Here is an 18,349-nt window from a genome sequence, read left to right as displayed (position 1 = left end):
CCTGTATTCATGTGCCTTCTCGTCAACAAAGTGTTCCTGTTTTCAAAGGTTCTTTGCCATTTCATGCTGCAGAAGATTCTTAATCATTTCTTAATACTTTTCGTTTTTTTCTCTGATGCTTCCATGTTTTGATCTTTCCTCTGCTTTTGCTTAAAGCTTCTTGACCTACAGTTGTGAATAGCATCTTCTTCCAACAAATGATTAGTAAGCCAATCACCTCCTTGCCTTCAACGCATTGAAGTCTTCGTCTCACAAAATTGCTAGCAGTTCATTACCACAGAAACCCTAAAGAATCAAAAAAAAAAAAAAAAAAGTTTGAGTGTGTAAGGAGGCCATGAAAGGAATCTAGACATCACAACAAGTGTGAAAAGCTTCTATTCTTCAAATTCAATTCTCTGAAACTTTAGGCATTTTCTTTAGGCCTAAGGGGTCTTCTTTTATTAAATGGAGGTCATTCTCTCATATACTCGTATAGTCCTTGATACGGCGGGTCTCTTAGGGCCTGACGTGGCAATAGGAGAGTCAATAATCAATCCGATCCGGTGAGTCAAGGGTCAATAGTCAGTGGTCGATGGTCAATGATTGGACCTTGTATGACTGGTCCTGTCTCGAATTTCATATTACTCGGCCAGCTCGGCCTCCCTATTACTTGGCCATCTCAGCCTCCCTGCTGCTCGGTCATCTCAGCCTCTATATTACTGGATCATCTCGGCCTCCCTGCTGCTCGGCCTCCATGTTACTGGGCCATCTCGGCCTCCCTGCTGCTCGATCATTCCGGCCTCCATGTTACTTGGTTATCTTAGCCTCCCCGTTGCTCGACCATCTCAGCCTCCATGTTACTTGGCCATCTCGGCCTCCCTACTGCTCGGCCATCTTGGCCTCCATGTTACTTGGCCATCTCGGCCTCCCAGCTGTTCGAATATCCCGGCACCCAATTATTTTAGCCTCACGAAGATAGGCCTGACTTGTTCTCTGTACTAGCTCACCTTGCTTGGCCCTGCCTTGATAGATCCGAGCTCTCTGCGCCACTCCGCCACGCCGCTCCGCCATTGTTCTTATCCTTTCCCTACCTAAAGGCAGCTTCACGACACCCAACTACAAGACACTCACACATGCGAGTCTCACCATAAAAGGGGGACGGTTATTAAGCTGCCAGGCTTCTACCTGCTCGGGTTTCTATTCTCAGCTAAAGGACAAGAATGGTTCGCACGCTCAAGTCTCCAGGCAGTTACTATGCCCGTAAGTTTTGTCTCCTAGATGTTAGCATGTCTGCATACTTGTCAGAAAGGTACAGAATTTATCTCCTCAGATGCCTCACCTTACTGCCATCTATCTCAGTGAGTATAAAAGCTTCCGAACAGGTATGAGAAAGCTCTCTAGAATCTTCTGCACTTTCAAGCTTTACTGCTTCTTCTTCCTCTTCGTTCCGGTACTGACTTGAGCGTCGAAGTAGTCCCGCTGGGATCTCTGACGACTAGCTAATCCTTTGGTTTAGTGTCTCTCTTTTCCAGGTGCCTTCAATTGGCTGGGCTCGTCGCGGTCTAAGTGGCATAACCTTTGACTGGCGGCTTGACTGTCTTCGATATTTAGCCCGAACAGTCCTGACTCGTGAAAGGTGTACCAATTGAAGGTCATGGAGGATCTTGGAGAAGAAGACTCATTCCAATTCATCACATCATTCAACCCCAATTCTTATAGTATAATCCAAAAAAAAAAAAAAAAGAGAGATGTTTTGTAATATAAACTACTGTCTGAAAGATCTGGGGTCGAGATATGTTTTTGTGATTGTTTTCAGTGATGTTAATGCTACAAAGCAGTGACTGGTTGTTGAGATGGCATTGTTCCTTGTGCACCTCAACATTCTCATCAATGGATAAACTGTGTTTCTTTCTGTGCTCCACTGGGGATCATGAGTTGTAAAGCTTCATGATTGTGGAACCCTAGAAAATGACACAAGTGGATGAATTCATCAAGAAAAGCAAATCACCACTGCACAATGGAGTTGCACATTAACACAATTTACAGATTAAGAGACATGGGCATGGCCCTTGAATACACAGAGAAGCTGGGGCATCTGCTTAAGAACCAAAAGACTGCAATTTACATAGAAATTAGTTTACAAGTTTTGCTTTCCATTTGACAGAGCCATCAGGTCATCCACTTGATGAGGATCTTGAAGTCCAGTACTCCTCAATCTCTTCAGCTGTTCTCCCTGGGATTCTCCCGGCAATCAGTGACCACCTGCTTCCCCAAAACAACAAGAAACAGTAAATAACAAACTTGCACGCCAAATAACTTGAAACAGATCAAGAGCCCACCAACCTTCTTCCCACTAAACTATACATTCTGGCAATTAAATTCTCTTCATCCTCTGAGAAACTCGTCTTGGAATCTCGACTATTTCCATCTTGAAGCAATAGAAGAGAGTAAAACATAAGGTCACTCAAACAGAAAAGGTACAATTAATTTCAAAGATGCACCTTTGGAAACCGTGGAAGAAGCAGTATCTGATGATTGATCCAACGTTGACATACTTTAACAAATATGACAGGCTACAAAACGAAGTACAAATGTATTGTAATGGGGAGAGGAGTTGTGGGGGCGTGATGAACAAGCAATGGGGTCATGAGTTGGACTATATAGGAAGGAAGAAGAAGACTGGATGGTTAAGACTGGTGGTTATTCTCTTCGAAACAGGACATTGACAGTGGAAAGGTAGATGGCTACAGTCCACATGAATTAAATTCTTTTTTTTGTCGATAACTAATAATTTGCTGGCGATCTTATCTCTGAACCATAGAGACCATCTCTTTTGAGTGCTTCCAATCCAAGTTCCAAGTCATTTGGAATTATTTAATCGATCTTTTTAGTTATTACTTTGAATTTCAACAATCACCAGAAGTCCATACAAGAACAAACACCATCCCTGAAATGGTGGAACCGATTCCTATCCCTCACAACTATCCCACAATCATAAGCCTTAGATGATATCTTAGTGAAAGAGTGGCAATCCTCACAAATGCGAAGGTTTTTCGTAATCCTGATAGTATTTCCCGGTTCCCCATTGATCAATCCAAAAGCAAGTGCTAGCTTCTCACTGTGGTGATGAAGTGCAGTGCCTTTCTTCTCTTCTTCATCCATCTCGATCAACACTTGATCAGTGCTAGGTTCATGTCCTGCTAGCCTCACCTTTCTACTCATCTCGTCTAACTTTGCGTAGATTTCTCTTCTTTGGGGGTGAGCATTATCTCCTGCAATGAACTCATGAACACTTCCTTTCAAATTTATGAAGCTACTCCCTGGAGTTTTGGTGACTCCTCTCTCTTTCATCAACCTCCTCAGCTCGGCTACTTCAGCCCACCTCCCTTTTGCTGCGTAGATGTTCGACAGCAATACGTAGCGCCCGCTGTTTCCCGGCTCCAACTCAAGGAGTCGCTTGCCGATACGCTCTGCTAAAGTGTCGTCCTTGTGAATTCTACAAGAGTTCAATAGGGCTCCCCAAACTGCACCGTTAGGCTTCATCGGCATTTGCTCAATCACCTCCTCAGATTTGTCCAACAGACCAGCTCGACCATAGAGATCGACCAAACAACAATAGTGCTGGACATTTGGCTCCAATCCATAAACGTTGTTGATTGTTTTGAAGTACTTCACTCCGTCGTCAACTAGCCCGGCATGGCTACAAGCATTCAACACGCCAACGAAGCACGCCTCATTTGGCCGCACGCCGTTTGCCTCCATCTCTGCAAACAAGTGCAGTGCATCTCTAGCACGCCCGTTGATCGCAAGCCCTGAGATCATGGCGCTCCATGTTGTCACATTCTTCTCTTCCATTGAGTCGAACCTCTCCAAAGCCTTCTCCACGCAACCACACTTCGCGTACATGTCCACAAGTGCAGTACCGATCCTAACAGTAACTTGAGCGTTCTTCCTTCTAATATACTCCTCCACCCACAGGCCTTGCTCAATCGCCCCAAAGTGAGCGCAAGCACAGAGGATGTTGACCAATATACTCTCATTGGGTTCCAATCTCTGCTTCAACATCTCACGGAACAACTCCAGCGCTTCTTTGAATTGGCTGCCTTGAAGATACCCATCGATCATCACGCTCCAAGTGATGACATTTCTTTCCGCCATTCCATCGAACAGCTTGCGTGCCTCCTCCACTTGACCACAGCTCAAGTAACCACCCATCATCATGTTCACCGAAGCATCGTTACGTTCGGAAATGCCATCAAAAATGAGTCTTGCGCGGTCCACCAGGCCACACGAAGCATACATTCGCACCAAGAAGTTTTGAGTGGGCGTTTGCGAGGTGAATCCAAGTTTCAGCGCCTGAGCATGAATCGTTTCACCTAGCTGAAGGGAGGGCATGCCAGCGCAAGCTCTGAGGAGGAGAGGGAAGGTGTGGGGACTCGGGAAGTCGCGAACGGACGACCGGAGGGCGTCGGCGTAGAAGAGGAGGGCGTCGATGGGACCAGCGCGGGCGACGTAGCCCCGGAGGAGGGCGTCGGCGGTGAAGGCGTCGGGGGAGGGGATCCGGGAGAAGACGAGGCGGGCGTAGTGGAGGGAGCCAGCTGGGGAGAGAGCGGCGAAGGAGAGGACGCGGGAGGCGACGAAGGGGTCGCGGAAGGCGCCAGAGGTGAGGGTGTGGGAGTGGATCTGGTGGAGGTGGCGCATGGAGGTGCAGGAGAGGAGGTGGCGGAGGATGGGAAATTGCGAGGCCAGCTCGGGAGGGGGAAGCCATGGGAGGTTCAGGTTCTGCTTGGGGGCCTGGGTCTGAGGGGGAGAAGCAGAGAGCGGGAAGGAGAGCAGAGTGGCGGCCATGCAACGGCACGGCACGGATGGCAGCGCGTACAAAAATAGGATTTCTCTCTCCGTGTTTGTCTCCATTTCTGTCCACTGTAAGAGAGAGGGAGACACTGAAACGGAGACGGAGTGAAAAACTACCCATCTCCGCTTCCGGCACCGTCATGCCGCCGTCCGGTCACCGCCGGCCGTCAGGCCGGGCGCGTTGGACGCGCAACTCGCCGGCGCTCCGGCCGGCGTCGGATTCCGATCGGATTGTGGCAGAAATCCGGCAGAAATCCGACCAAAAACAGAGCCGCGCGCCCCGGCCACTGTTGGCCGGAATTCGGTCGGATTCCGATCGGATTTCGGCCGAATCGGGGTCGGAGTCCGATAGCGATCGACGCGCCGGCGCGTCGACCGCGGCCGGACTCCGACCCCGATTCAGTCGGAATTCGGCCGAATTCCGACCGAAATCGGCCAACAGTGTCCCTGTCTCTGTATTTCTGTATTTCTGTCTCTCTACTGTATTTCTATATTTCGTCGATTTCTGTCTCTGTATTTCTGTCTACTGTAAACCAAACGCAGCGTGAGAGATCATAAATCGATGGATTCGGGTTCAAAAAAAGGTCGACCGGGATGAGAGCGGCTGGTTCAGTTAGCCGTAGGATGTTTGACATTTTACTGAATTTAAGAAATTTTAAATTATTTTAAATTAAAATTAATATATATATATATATATATTTTTGTTAGTTTTCGTATCAATATTCTCAAATCTAAATTAATAAATTAAAAATAATAAAATTTTAAATTTATAAAAATTTAATAAAATTTATTATAAAATTTAGGATAATGATATTCACTAATCTTTTAAATTTTCCAATGATGTAAGATAAATACAGTAATAATGCTTTATAGGATCATCAATTAGTTTCATCCAAAATTAATTGATGAATCAAGACAATTCTAAATTATTTAAAATCAATACTAATATGCTTTTAAAAATCTTCTTAATATTAAAACTTTCTTAATTAAAAAAATATTAAATTAATTTTCAAATCAAAATCAACGTATTTTCACAAACATCTTTAATATATTCAAATCCTTCAATAGTATAACTTGAAAATAATAAATTTGTTAACAAATTGAGAAAAAAATTAAATGTAAAAAAAGTTAAACGTGAAACAAAGAAAGAATATAATAGAATATGATACATGTTTTTAAAATTATAAAAATTAAATTTGTGAAATAAATAATATTGAAACTTTCTCACTCAGTAAAATACAGATTCAATAGATTCTTAAGTCTCTGGTGTCCTCATGAGAACTTGTTAGGTTGTTTTATATGTTGTCTGAAAGTTTATCGAACGCATAGGCAAGCTGCTCTTTATCTGCTTGTAATAATTCCCATTAGAGCTCTTTATCAGAATTGGTCTCTATTTAGCATTCTTCTTTCAGAAATTCTTTTCTTATCGAACTGTGTTAATCATGCAGCAGGCTAAAGCAGGGGTTGGTTCATCATCAGAAACTGGGAAGGCGACTTGATGTTGCAGATTATTGGCGAGCTAATCTTTTCAAGAACATATTGAAGGAGGTAAGCAAATTGTTTGCCATCTGAACCACTTATGCATGCCACCAATGAACTTTGATAACCTCAAATTGTTTGCCATCGAACCTCTTAAGCAAATTGTTTATTTGTTTGTTTGTTGCCTTATTTGCTCTGTTAAACTAACAAGCTTACAAGAGCACGCAATCGCGAGAACTATTTGCTCTGTTTTTAATTTGTTGCCGTCTGAACTGTTTTTCCATCCACTCGATTTGATTTTTTTTTCTTCCAGTTCAATTGTATAGATAATTCATATCGTAAGTTTGAGGATCGAATCGATGCAGTGAAGAACTTCATCAAATTCTGTCAATTCACTCTACTATTCTCTAATGGAGATAGAGAATCATGATATGATTAATAAATAGCTACGCGAACAAGACGATGGAAGAAGATATCTTATTGAAAGTTGGAGGCAGTTGGAGAAGCCCTTTCGAAATTCGCCATCATCGTGCCATTTTTGTTCGAACGCGAAGTAGGCAGAGAGCTCGAAAAGCTTCCCGTTGCGGGAATTTGTTCCCGTTCATGGTTTGGTCCCCTCCCCACTTCGGCCACCGGGGACGCCCATGCATCGACGTCATGGGAAGCGACAACACCGCTGCACAATGATGTTCGTGGGCCAATGACCACATGAACATCTTTGATTTCAAGAATTTTTGGTAAATTGAATGAACAGTGATCGATCGTTGTAATAATCTCTCTATATATGAAAAAGGGGATCGAAATGAATATAAAATTGAAAAATTCATGGTGTATTTTACAGAGAAATCTGTCGGAAAGATCACTGCCTCGTGCGTGACAGCCTGGAGCCGATCATCTTCTGCTCGAACCTCTTCACGGCGCCGGCGACACGGCGGAGGGTGTCGTCGAGCACGTACGGGGTTCCGTCGTAGGTGAGGGCGGTGGCGTTGACGAACTCCCTGCAGGGCTCGCGGCGGTCGGCGATGGTGCCGTGGTAGTGGAAGTATCTGATCCGGCCTTCCGTCTTGTGCGTGCTCCGGCCGGCGACGTTCTGCGACATGTGCACGCCCGTCGCGAACGCGCTCCGCGGCTGGATCGCGTACTTCCGGTCTCGCCTCACTCCCCTCTTCACGTCCCTGTACACCAACTTCTCCATTCCCCACATCCTTGGAGTCTTGCCGGAGGCACTGGATTGACAGAGCTTGCTGGACATGGGCATCTGCTCGATGGTGAACTGCGAGTATCCAGCGAGAGAGGAGACCACCGAGTCGAGACTCGTTTTGGGAGGGAGATAGAGGAACTCGTCGATGTCGAAGAAGAAGATCCACTTGGCCATGAACTTGTACCGGTGGAGGCAATCGTTCACCACCAGGAATTGGTTGTGGTAGTAGCCGTCGAACCTTTCCTGCTCTCTGATGTCCTGCAGGGTCACCATTCCCTTCTCCGCCCACGGCCGCAGCACCGCCATCACCTCCGGGTGGACGCCGCCGGCGTCGTGGATGACGAAGTGGGACTTGCTCACGCCGAAGAACCGCGCGTGGTAGGCCATCCATTCCCTTACGCGCTGCGGGCTGAGGTCGCCGTAGAGGGGGGAGCCGCAGTAGAGGTACTCGTACTTGGGCGGCTCCGAGAAGGTGGACTCGTCCACGCTACCCGCCGCCTCCTCCACCGCCACGAAACTCTCGGCGGTGGTGACCTCGCGGTCCCCGCCGCCACCCGTGGTGGCGTGGATGACGAGGCGGCCGCCGGAGCCGTCGAGGCCGACGGCGCTCGGGAAGGTGCAGTTGACGACGACGACGGTGTAGACGCGGCCGTAGCCCCAGTCGGGGAGGATCTTGTAACCAGAAGCGAAGATGGGGGCGGAATCTTTGCCGCCGCCGTGGGGGATCCACTCGCACTCGAATCGGGGCTTGGCGAAGACATGGAGAGGCTTGGAGGCGAGCCCCACGGCGACGAAATTGTTCGCGCCGCCCCGGTAAGCTCCCATCTGGATGAAGAGGTACGCGGCGGAGCCGACCGGATTGAAGGACCTCTTCACGACGGAGTCATTCCCGAGCCGTTCTGCTCTCAGAGGATGAACAATTTGAGGAAGAGAAGGAGAAGAAGAAGAAGAAGAGGAGGAGGAGAGATCAACAGGGTGCGATGGAGGTGAATCAACTGCAGAAAAACATGAGAGGAAGCTAGAAGTCGAAGGGAAGAGCTCAAACAGAGTGATCAAAGAGCAAATGCAGAAGAGGGAGACGAGGAGGAGCTTCACCTCAGCACATTTCCAGGAAACAGCAACAGAAAAATTCTTGTCATCCTTGTGCTTCTCCTTCGCCATTATTGTTACACAACCTACAATAAGAAGAAGAAGAAGGAAGAGAAGGATGACAGTGCGATAGAAAATCGAAGAAGATGCTTTGCTTTTAAGAGCAACAATGGCAAAAGCAACTTTCCTCTACGCGTCCACGATAATATTCTGGAATCGTGTTCTTGGAAAGATCTGAGGAAAGAGACAGAAAAGAAAAGGAGACAAGCAAAGTCTGAATTGGAGATGTGCTGGGCTGGTCTATCAACCGATCTGAACGCGCCATGTGAATTGATGTATGATGAAGCTTCCGGCCAAAAGCGACTGTAGATTTGGAAGTCAGTAATTTTTGCAAAATATTTCTCCCAGAGATCGCACCTGTGCACATCAAACTTTGACATTTAAGTTCTTGGTGTCTGATTGTCAGATCTTCCATTGGTATACAGTTGTAATTGGAGGTGGGCATCAACCTAGGAAGGCAGCGATGGAGGTGGCCGGTGATCATCTGATTAGGAAATGATTATCTCCACTTTGAATAAACAAATGCCTGAAAAATGCCTAGATATGGGCTAGATCAGATTAGGATATGTGAAACTTGTTTATTTTATTTTATTGGGATCGATTCTAGAGTGTGTACAAGGAATAAATTTATTGAAATGGACAAAGGTCTAATTTCGACATCGAAGCTAAGACAATATTCTTTATAATGATCAACTGCAATTTTCTTACTTACTTTCTCACATATGGTCATAAAATCGATCATGTGAGACGTTGAATAACAAATTCCAACTTTTACTAAAACAGATAGATAAAGAATAAGTTAAAGACTTGCATGGTATCCAAAGACAATTGCCGTAGCCTGTTGAAGAAATTCTACTAACATCAATAATCTTCAAGTGGAAACAGAAGATTGCATACTGGATTGAGTTTTATGCAAATCACAGCTGGAAGCAACAGCTGCACAGTGGTTTTAATTTGCCGATCTCCTACGAATTTTCTTTTCCCTAAGGCAGTACTCCGACTGGAAACAGAGTAGCACCCTATTGATTATCTTACAACAAGTGCTATATCGTTATCATCAATAATCTTCACAGAGCTTCCACGAGTACTCCCTCGAATCAAATTATCATTAACAACTATCCTTTTTCTTCGCAAAAAGTAGTATTGAGATGGCTTCTAGTGTTATCGAATTACACAAGTTCACAAAGATTGTCCACCAAAATTGTTCATGATGAACCAAGCTCGCTAGTGTTCAAATTTCATTCCCACTGGCTTAATGGGGTCACTAAACTAGATGAATCCATCCTCCCAACCCTCCATGAACCTCGACAAGAGGGCATGGTATATAAAGAAGATGCATATGAAAATACCAAAATGGATCTAAGTTGTTCCTGTTTAGAATCGTCTCAAGATGAGTCATCAGATAGCTATTCTCTATGTTGACAGAGTCGCTCAAAACCCGATAGACTAACCAGAGGTCTTCAATTCTAAAGCTCCAAAGAGAAAGATTGGTTAGAATGGACGCTAGAGGTGCTCTAGCTCAATTACTCCGACATTCAAATTAGATCACCGGTCAAAGGTTAGGAAGAAGAAGAGGAGATGGAAATAGAGAGATGTAAATAATGAATTTTGCATGTGTGCGCGCGCATATCTTGGCCCACGAAAGCGAACTCCTTTTATATAGTGTGATATAGGAGGGAGATGTCACATCCGCAATAGGAAAAATATACCCTCATTGTAGAGGAAGGTCCCATCATCCATGTCTCATACGATAAAAAATTATACTGCGCATTAATTACGCATTAGGTTACCATACGATTCGACATGCTATGTCATTCCATGTGTCATTCAAGTTGCTATTAAGCAGACTGAGATAGTTGGGTTGGAGTATTGAACATGTCAAGTGAGGGACGTTGAGCTGGTGGAGCTAAGCCAGCTGAGCAAAAGTGTCCATTCAACAAAGCTAAGCCGACTGAGGAGTCAGTCTCTATCAAAAAGATTGAGGAGTTGACTTTCATAAGGAAGATCGGCCAGTCAATCTTCGATTCAATCGGGAGGTCGCTCCTATTTCTTTTGTCTGACATGTCCCTTTCTAATGGGTTGAGTTTTAACTTTCTTGACCAAGATAAGACCGCCCATATCACGAGGGATTTACTAATGTTTGATAAAAAAAATTAATATGTTTAAAATGCTCAAGTTTATCTTATCTCAACTTATTAGTCTCTTCCTACTCTCTTCCCCTAACCCTAGCCCTAGCCCTCATGAAGAGTGAATGAAGAAATTTCTACCGGCCATGTAAACACTAAACTCATTAGAGGTGGCCTCCCATCCATCAATCTCAATGTTAATATACACTCCCATGAGTTGTGTATTTATTTGTTTTTGAAACATGGTCTTAATTATATTCTATCAACAAGGTTTTTGATTCACAGTTCTTTTGAGATAGATCCAGAATTGGTACATCAGATGCACGCATGAACAATATATGTACCTCAACTTAATTAACTTGCTGCCATTTGCAGCCAATAAAAAGACTAACTAATTAAGTAAAACAGTGAAGAAATTATACAACCTAGCAATCCCATTGCAGTTGCTCCATGGACGCTCCTCCATTGTAAAAGTCTCCACAAGGCAACAAAGAATTGTCCATCATCTCGAGATCGAACGTTGCGGCGGCGGCGGCGGCAGCACTGCCGCAATAGGCTTCCATCATCAACCCCTTCTCGCCGTCCAGTGTGGTTTGCACTTCCATCAGTTCATCCTTCCTTTGCACCACTTCATCTCCCACCTCGATTTGGTTTAGGGCTTCGAAATGCTCCATGTCGCTACCATCCCACATGCAATCATCCACAAAACCAGTTTGATTGTTGATGAACGAAGAGGAGGATGCAGTGTTTGTGTAGCCTAAAGAGGAAGAAGAAGAAGCATTAGTGAAGCTCATCAGCACATGGTTGTCTTGGAACTGGAGGTTGGACGCAGGGACTATGCTCTCATGCAACCCGACATCAGATTGTGGCAGTCTCACCAAACTAGTTATGGTGGTCAAGTCCACAGAGTTCTTGGCCATTATTTTATCAGAGCCTTTAGTTCTATCAAAGCCTTTGTTAGGGGAGCTAATGGTGAAGGGTGCAGTGGTGGAAGATTGGAAAAGCTCATTGTCTGAGTTGTTGGAGCTGTAAGTCGAGGGCCACGGCCGCGAAGCCGGCATTAGGTTGTGTGTCTTTGGATCCAAACCTTGAGCAATCAACTTCTTCTTTACGCATGAGTTCCAGAAGTTCTTCACCTCATTGTCTGTTCTTCCGGGGAGATGCTTTGCTATTTGAGCCCACCTGAGTGCACAAGTTACAAACATCAAAGGCCTCGTGCAGGAACCTGAGAAAAAATAATGAAACCCTAATTAATTAGGGTTCAGGATTGCACCTGTTGCCTAAGATTCTGTGCACATCTATGATAATTCTTTCTTCTTCTACTGAGAAGGAGCCCCTCTTTAGGTCAGGCTTCAGGTAATTGATCCACCTCAGTCTGCAACTCTTCCCACATCTCTGCAACCCTAAAATTGATCCCCCCACCCAAAAATTAAAGAAGTGAATAAAGAAAGATCAGAGAGAGAGAGATGAGATATATACCTGCTTCTTTAGGGACAGTGCTCCAGCAAGCATGGCCATGGGTGGTGATGTAGTTGAAGAGCTTCTCGTCTTCTTCAGGAGACCAGAGTCCCCTCTTGATCTTCTGCTTGTTGCAGCAATGGTGACCCATTAATTTCCAAGGACAAGCACTATTATCCCTGTCCAAACTATATAATTGCACCCTCGCTTGATTTATACAGCTCTGACTGGTCCAACCCTAATCGTACAGTGTAGTGCTATATTCTTGTGAACAATTCTCTATCATAAGAGCATATGACAAGGAAAAGTGGAGTAGCTTAATTCACACTCATGACCAAAACACCAGCTGGAACTTTCTTGTGTTTCATCCAAACCCTCAATTTCCCTGTCCAACGCACCAGAATATAATATCAGGTCAAAAGATGAATTAATGAACAGTGCATTAATTAATTCTTCAAGAAGCTTGGTAGAAATATGAGATCATATACCAGGTAGCTAGTATACATTGAACCTCTCTGTGTCCATGTTTAAAGTATGTACATGCAAGTGATAGCTATCGCAATGAAGTCTCTCACTCAAGCATTAATGGTACTTGTACTGAAGTGAAAGCAGCAAATAAACTATCGACATAAGAAAAGATTTGGTCCATTCTTATGGTACAAACCCAAAAGAATTGGTGGCTAAATAAGCAGGATGGTTGCTGACGCATTTTAATATGTGGCACATGAATGCATTTTTTAATACGTATCGATTACCCCACCATGGAATTCCTTGCGATCAAACATGGTCACCAAATGTACGATCAAAAATCTGGTGGCCCATGATTTTGATGAGTTGTTTGTCTGTAGGTGTTCAGTAATGCAAGATAAAGAAGAGCAGTGCGGTGCATGTAGCTTCTCTCCTTCCTTCACTCAAAGGTTTCTTGTTTCTTGGGGGTGTGTCAACGTTGTGGTGGATGGTTGTTTAATCCCCAAAGCTTTCTAATCCCTTTTGGTTTCATCCCTTCCTTGTTATAACTGAAAGAAGAAGACAGTGGTGAGAGACCTCATCACAGTTGATGAGGCACGCTTGTCAATGTTAATGCACATGATGCATCACGCTTTTAAGCCTTGCTTCACTCCTTAAGTAGTCCATCTCTCTAGATTTTGGCTCTCTAAGTTATCGAATCAAGAACCCTACTTTGACCTTTTTGATTTGACCTTCTAAACAACCTACTAAAATCCTATTAAACCTTGACCTCTTAGATTTTCAATTATTATAAAAAGCTTTGGTTAGCGTCGACTTCTTAGATTTTCAATCATTCTGTCAAACTTTTGATTAACCTAATTGATCCTTGTAGATTTTTTTTTTCAATATGCTAAGCTCTGCTTAAGCTTTTCATCTTCTGCATCAACCTTAACTGTTTAGTTAATCACGACGCAGAAAATTTTAACTTTTCATGACTTATACAACCTACATATTCAACACACACAAAAAATACAATATGATCTTAAAAACTTTTTGTTAATTATATCAAACAATTTAATCGAGCTTGACCACTTAAAACATGATTGTAGTGTAATTTCATTAAAGCATGTGCATGCTTTTATCTACCCTATGCCTTTACATGAGGTGAAAATGTTGTATTGATGTATCGAGCTTTCAAGCAACTTAACGACTCTATGGAAGGAGTGGATGAGCCTAACTCAAAGTTGCTTAGGAAGTATATATGATAGCTTGACAAGTAGATGACCTAAATCTAGTCGGGGTAAAGTATTCCATTGGTGATGATGTCCATCTTTAGCTTTCACAGTAGTTAGATTGGGCCAACACCACCATGTCATTTCAACTCATGTTCTTCCTTTTGATGGAGATTCAACACCAAACACAATGATGATTGGCTCACTCACCAATTGCTGATCAATCACAGGAGAAAAAACAGTTTTGAGAGTTGGACACTGCCCACAAATTTAAGTTTAGTTCCATTAAGATATGTTTAATTGTGTCCTGTCTTAGTCTCAACAGCTCATTTTCTTCTCGTTTCTTTGTAGTTAAGAAAGAGATGTAATAGGACCATAGCCTACTTTCCCTTTCCGTTTCTTAAATTTGACTTCAGGATTCTTGATGCTCCTTTACTTTTCTGAAAACCACAAAAATGCATCAGAATTGCTTGTTCATTAAAGAGTACTCTTCTTTTTTGGATCATTTGCAGGTCGACTGTGCAGCTTTGTCTGCTTCTAGTGATCTGTGTCCTCTTGATGCTTGCAAAATGTTCTTTATATCAAATTTATGATGATGAAGCAACAGCCGCTAAAGCTTTATCAGGCGCAGTCCAATCCATGCACCAATTCCTAAAGATCCTCACGTCCCTCACTGATAGCAAGGAATCTGCTAAACTCAAATCCCAAGACATTCTGGATTGCAGCACCATCTAAAAGTCTGTGCAAAATCTGAAAAGCTTAGATCAAGGGCCACCTTAAAGAATGATGAGTCTTTGTTTATAGCAATAAAGAGAAGACTAAAGCAGGCCATGCGACTGTAATAGATTACCAAGAACAAGGAATGTAGGTTTTTGTGTTTTGTTTATCCAATTGCTTTAGTAAATTAGTATCCTATGTTTAGAGCTCCCACCATTATTTTCCATCACATAAATTGGAATGTTTCAAGTATATTAATGCTCCTTTTGGTGCCATGCACATGGCTACGGCAGTGCTATTTTACTGGTGTGGGGGAAATCGACATTCTTTAGTTCATGTCTGGAAGATTGCCACATTTCAGTAATCTTTTAGTTTGTTTATCTGAGAGTTGCAGTGCAACATCAGAACCAAAACTTAGCTTGGAAGATCATCATTCATCATGGAGGACAACATCTTAACCAAGGAGAATGATGTTGATATAAGAATTGCAGGTCCTGCAAACTGTTACAGTACATGGCTAACAAACTTCAATCATCAGCCATCATAGTTCAACTGTCGTTAGGGAATGGTTAAGCTACAATATCATCTGGAGGAATAACTAAAGAAAATTGAAAGTTAACAAGCCACAAAGGCGATCACACCCCTCACCAACACTTTGAAAAGGACTGTAAAGCCTTGGTGAAGGGATGTGAGGAATAAAGCTAAAGGCAGCGAGGAGGAAAACCAAGGCGTAGGGAGCTGCAATTTGAATCCATTCCCTGCCAATGAAACAAATAGGCTGTCCCTTTTGTTCCTAGCTCTCGAGCAGCTCTCCTCTTATATTAGCAACGTTGATTGATTCAGCAAACATCTCCTTTGTTTTCTCTTGTATCTCGTTCCCACTGATTCCAGGCAATAACATCTTCCATCATTCTTGTGATCATAGCGTTGTAATGGGTCCGAGGAGCAGGAGGCACCAAGTGAGCTCTGTGCTGCCACTGGGACCTCTGATGGAAGGCCTTGATCCTGAAGCACATGGAGAGAGGTCCAAGGAGAGATACTGGGAAGTGTTCAGGACATGGCTTAGGGGGCAAGTGGATAAAGGCATGTCAGGTAGCCATTTTTCGATCTCGTGGAGCGGCGGCGGCTCGTCGAAGAGGACGGATCTGAGGCTGGTTATGGGCGTTTTAGGATGTCCATTAGCGCCGATCCCTCTGCTCCCTGCCGATCAACCAATTCGCCACTTCTCCATGAAAGATGGTCCAATTGTAATCCCTCATCCATCTCGAAATGAAGAATAATCTTTGAGGGTGCAACTTTTTTTCGCTTAATTTTGTTTTTGAATAATGCAGGAGACTTCCTCAGCTCGGTATATTGTTCAGCAGTACTTGGCGGCGACTGGATGTTTGAAACAGAGCAAGCGCATGAAGAGCATGTACGTGGCTGGTCGTCTGAAGCTGGCCTGCCATGAAACTGACGGCGGATCGGGGAGGATCGGTGCGAGAGCAAGGGGGGAGCAGGGATGCTTTGTCCTGTGGCAGAAGTCGCCGGGAATGTGGTCGGTGGAGCTCGCGGTGGCCGACCACAAGGCGGTCGCCGGCAGCAACGGAGAGGTGGTGTGGAGGAACTTGCCTTGGCTGGGGACGAACGCAGCCAGAGGCCCACGGAGGCCACTGCGACGCATTGTTCAGGTATCAAAGAAGCTTAAATCTATACATCCACTCGAATTTCTTCCTTTTTAGTAACAAATTCGTCGGAAATTCCATAAATCCGTCAGGGTTTGGACCCGAACGCCGCAGCGAGCATGTTCAACGGCGCACAATGCCTGGGCGAGAAGCGCGTGGGGGAGGAGAACTGCTTCGTGCTCAAGGTCTCGGCCGACCGAGCGGCCGTCGCGGAGAGAAGCGAGGGATCATGCGAAGTCATCAGGCACGTCCTCTACGGCTACTTCAGCCAGAGGAGCGGCCTGCTCATCTACATCGAGGACTCGCAGCTGAGCAGAGTGCAGGCGCCGGGCTGTGACGCCACCTACTGGGAGACCACCATCGGCAGCCTGATGGAGGAGTACAAGGAAGTGGACGGGCTGGCGGTGGCTCACCGGGGCAGGTCGATCGCGTCGGTGGTCCGATTTGGGGATGGAGCGTCGGACAAGGGAAGGATAAGGATGGAGGAGGAGTGGAGGATCGAGGACGTGGTGTTCGATGTTCCGGGGCTGTCGGACGAGTACTTCATCCCTCCCAAGGAGATCATGGCCATGGCCATGGCCGGCGGCGTGCGGCGCAAATGATTGGGATCGGATCTTGTAATTAAATTGTATGCCAAAAATATGGCCATTGGATTCTGCCGGAATGCATCTATTTTCGTATAGTAATTTTAATGTCGGGAAATTATTTAAATATAGTACGATCATAGTTTTTTTATTCCGTCGTACAAATATTAATCTCAGATCTCCTAAATTTAAAATACCATTAGAGATTCTAATGATTTAATTTATTTTATATTCGAGCATTATTGGTGGTTGAGCAGTGCATTTCATGCAATCAATTGGAGTATTAATACCTAACAGTGGAAGTTTAATAAAAATAATCTTTTTATTTGAACTTTAATCAAATAATTATATATATATTTTGCTCCAAAAAGTATATAAAAAATATGTTTTAATAAAATAGTAAAATTTGTATTGAGTTCCGCGACTGAGATTCCACGTGGTTTCCACGTGAATGAACCTGCTAACGGTCGAATTGTTCCATATCCCAACAAGCAACGGTCACTCCTCCGTCTACTTTGTTCCCTTCGTCTCCTTTGCCTTCTCCTCCTCCACCGCCACCGCCACCGCCACCGCTGGCTGCTGCCGGACTCCTCCTCTTCGGAGTGACATGGTGAAGGAGCGCGTGATCACGGTGGAGTACTTAGAGCCGTCCATGTCGCGCGAGCTCGTCGGCAAGTTCCCAGACAACTCCGCCTTCGACTTCGAATACTCCCAGAGCGGCATCTGGTCACCGCTGCTCCCCCGTGGCCACCACGCCCCTGCGCCGCTCCTCTGCCTCCAGGCCCGCAAGAAGCTCTTGTATGGGTCCTCAGTGACCCTCCGGAAAGTGAAGGCAAAGTTCTCCAACAAGAAGAAGCAGAGCGCTATTGGGAAGAACCTGGACTTCACTCCGATCCCTTCTCCTAAACTTGTAAGGCTACTTTGGAACTTAGTTTACGAGAAGATTGATTTCATTGAGATAAGAGAAAGAAAAACATCGCATCTTGCAGGGATGGAAGAGAGTGTTGAGAGCAGCAGCCAAACGCTTCAAGAATCGCGGGAAATCGCCATTGCAGATGGTGCTGCCAACCTCATGAATCATCTGAGAAATAGTTTCTGGTTTAATTTATATATCTTCTTCTTGTTTCCTTTTAAGTATTTAGATGAAATCTGATTGCAATATATGAATGCTTATCACAGTTGGTGTCAAAAGATTGAAACTTTTTATGAAAAACTGAAGCATTCTCAACTCAATCGTTCAATTGACTCTCTCTCTCAAAAGGAAAAAAAGAAAGAAATGGATGCCAAACAACAAGAGAGAGTATTTGAAAGAAAAAGTTAAAAACAGAAAAGATATTGATTGCATGAGAAGCCAAAGGCATGTTTGTGATACTGATAGCCATTTTTTGGAGGTTTCCAATCACCATCAAGAGGTGGGACACTTATTCTCACTTTGTCAAACCATCCATTTATGAACTCA

General features: G+C 44.5%; 5 protein-coding genes and 1 long non-coding RNA gene across 6 annotated transcripts; 2 read left to right on the top strand and 4 right to left on the bottom strand.

Annotated features, from left to right (window-relative positions):
• Positions 1-2,230: 2,230 nt before the first annotated feature.
• LOC141843020 (uncharacterized) lies at positions 2,231-2,591 on the bottom strand. The gene is made up of 3 exons (XR_012603009.1): positions 2,481-2,591; positions 2,323-2,397; positions 2,231-2,241 (listed from the first exon to the last, which is right to left on the bottom strand). It is a non-coding gene; the product is annotated as an uncharacterized LOC141843020 (long non-coding RNA).
• A 280-nt stretch (positions 2,592-2,871) lies between these two features.
• LOC141843019 (pentatricopeptide repeat-containing protein At5g66520-like) lies at positions 2,872-4,827 on the bottom strand. The gene has a single exon (XM_074731031.1). The coding sequence runs from the start codon at positions 4,825-4,827 to the stop codon at positions 2,893-2,895; it is 1,935 nt and encodes a 644-aa protein (XP_074587132.1). The 3' UTR covers positions 2,872-2,892.
• Positions 4,828-7,072: 2,245 nt separating this feature from the next.
• LOC141843018 (galactan beta-1,4-galactosyltransferase GALS3-like) lies at positions 7,073-8,691 on the bottom strand. Its single transcript, XM_074731030.1, has one exon. The coding sequence runs from the start codon at positions 8,672-8,674 to the stop codon at positions 7,172-7,174; it is 1,503 nt and encodes a 500-aa protein (XP_074587131.1). The 5' UTR covers positions 8,675-8,691; the 3' UTR covers positions 7,073-7,171.
• Positions 8,692-11,213: 2,522 nt separating this feature from the next.
• LOC141843497 (uncharacterized) lies at positions 11,214-12,397 on the bottom strand. Its single transcript, XM_074731552.1, has 3 exons — positions 12,268-12,397; positions 12,062-12,191; positions 11,214-11,970 (listed from the first exon to the last, which is right to left on the bottom strand). Exons 1-3 carry the CDS (start codon positions 12,395-12,397, stop codon positions 11,214-11,216), a joined length of 1,017 nt encoding a protein of 338 aa, XP_074587653.1.
• A 3,156-nt stretch (positions 12,398-15,553) lies between these two features.
• LOC141842812 (uncharacterized) lies at positions 15,554-16,908 on the top strand. Its single transcript, XM_074730810.1, has 3 exons — positions 15,554-15,889; positions 15,974-16,312; positions 16,399-16,908. The coding sequence occupies exons 1-3, from the start codon at positions 15,575-15,577 to the stop codon at positions 16,906-16,908; spliced, it is 1,164 nt and encodes a 387-aa protein (XP_074586911.1). The 5' UTR covers positions 15,554-15,574.
• Positions 16,909-17,497: 589 nt separating this feature from the next.
• LOC141842697 (uncharacterized) lies at positions 17,498-17,966 on the top strand. The gene is made up of 2 exons (XM_074730727.1): positions 17,498-17,821; positions 17,880-17,966. The coding sequence occupies exons 1-2, from the start codon at positions 17,498-17,500 to the stop codon at positions 17,964-17,966; spliced, it is 411 nt and encodes a 136-aa protein (XP_074586828.1).
• Positions 17,967-18,349: the final 383 nt, after the last annotated feature.

Source organism: Curcuma longa, chromosome 12 (genome assembly GCF_044706935.1).
Source record: "Curcuma longa cultivar G26 ecotype Majalengka, Jawa Barat chromosome 12, ITB_CL_G26_1.1, whole genome shotgun sequence".
Taxonomy (NCBI): Eukaryota; Viridiplantae; Streptophyta; class Magnoliopsida; order Zingiberales; family Zingiberaceae; genus Curcuma; species Curcuma longa.
Note: the sequence above shows the minus strand (reverse complement) of the source record. Positions and strands in the feature narration are given on the sequence as shown.

Coding starts and splice junctions, on each gene's coding strand:
- LOC141842812 (XM_074730810.1), top strand. CDS start 15,575: ATGGGTCCGAGGAGCAGGAGGCACCAAGTGAGCTCTGTGCTGCCACTG. Junction 15,890..15,973: donor CCATGAAAGATGGTCCAATT/GTAATCCCTCAT, acceptor TGAATAATGCAG/GAGACTTCCTCAGCTCGGTA. Junction 16,313..16,398: donor CACTGCGACGCATTGTTCAG/GTATCAAAGAAG, acceptor TAAATCCGTCAG/GGTTTGGACCCGAACGCCGC.
- LOC141843019 (XM_074731031.1), bottom strand. CDS start 4,827: ATGGCCGCCACTCTGCTCTCCTTCCCGCTCTCTGCTTCTCCCCCTCAG.
- LOC141842697 (XM_074730727.1), top strand. CDS start 17,498: ATGGTGAAGGAGCGCGTGATCACGGTGGAGTACTTAGAGCCGTCCATG. Junction 17,822..17,879: donor TAAGGCTACTTTGGAACTTA/GTTTACGAGAAG, acceptor CGCATCTTGCAG/GGATGGAAGAGAGTGTTGAG.
- LOC141843497 (XM_074731552.1), bottom strand. CDS start 12,397: ATGGGTCACCATTGCTGCAACAAGCAGAAGATCAAGAGGGGACTCTGG. Junction 12,192..12,267: donor CACTGTCCCTAAAGAAGCAG/GTATATATCTCA, acceptor GATCAATTTTAG/GGTTGCAGAGATGTGGGAAG. Junction 11,971..12,061: donor CACAGAATCTTAGGCAACAG/GTGCAATCCTGA, acceptor TTGTGCACTCAG/GTGGGCTCAAATAGCAAAGC.
- LOC141843018 (XM_074731030.1), bottom strand. CDS start 8,674: ATGGCGAAGGAGAAGCACAAGGATGACAAGAATTTTTCTGTTGCTGTT.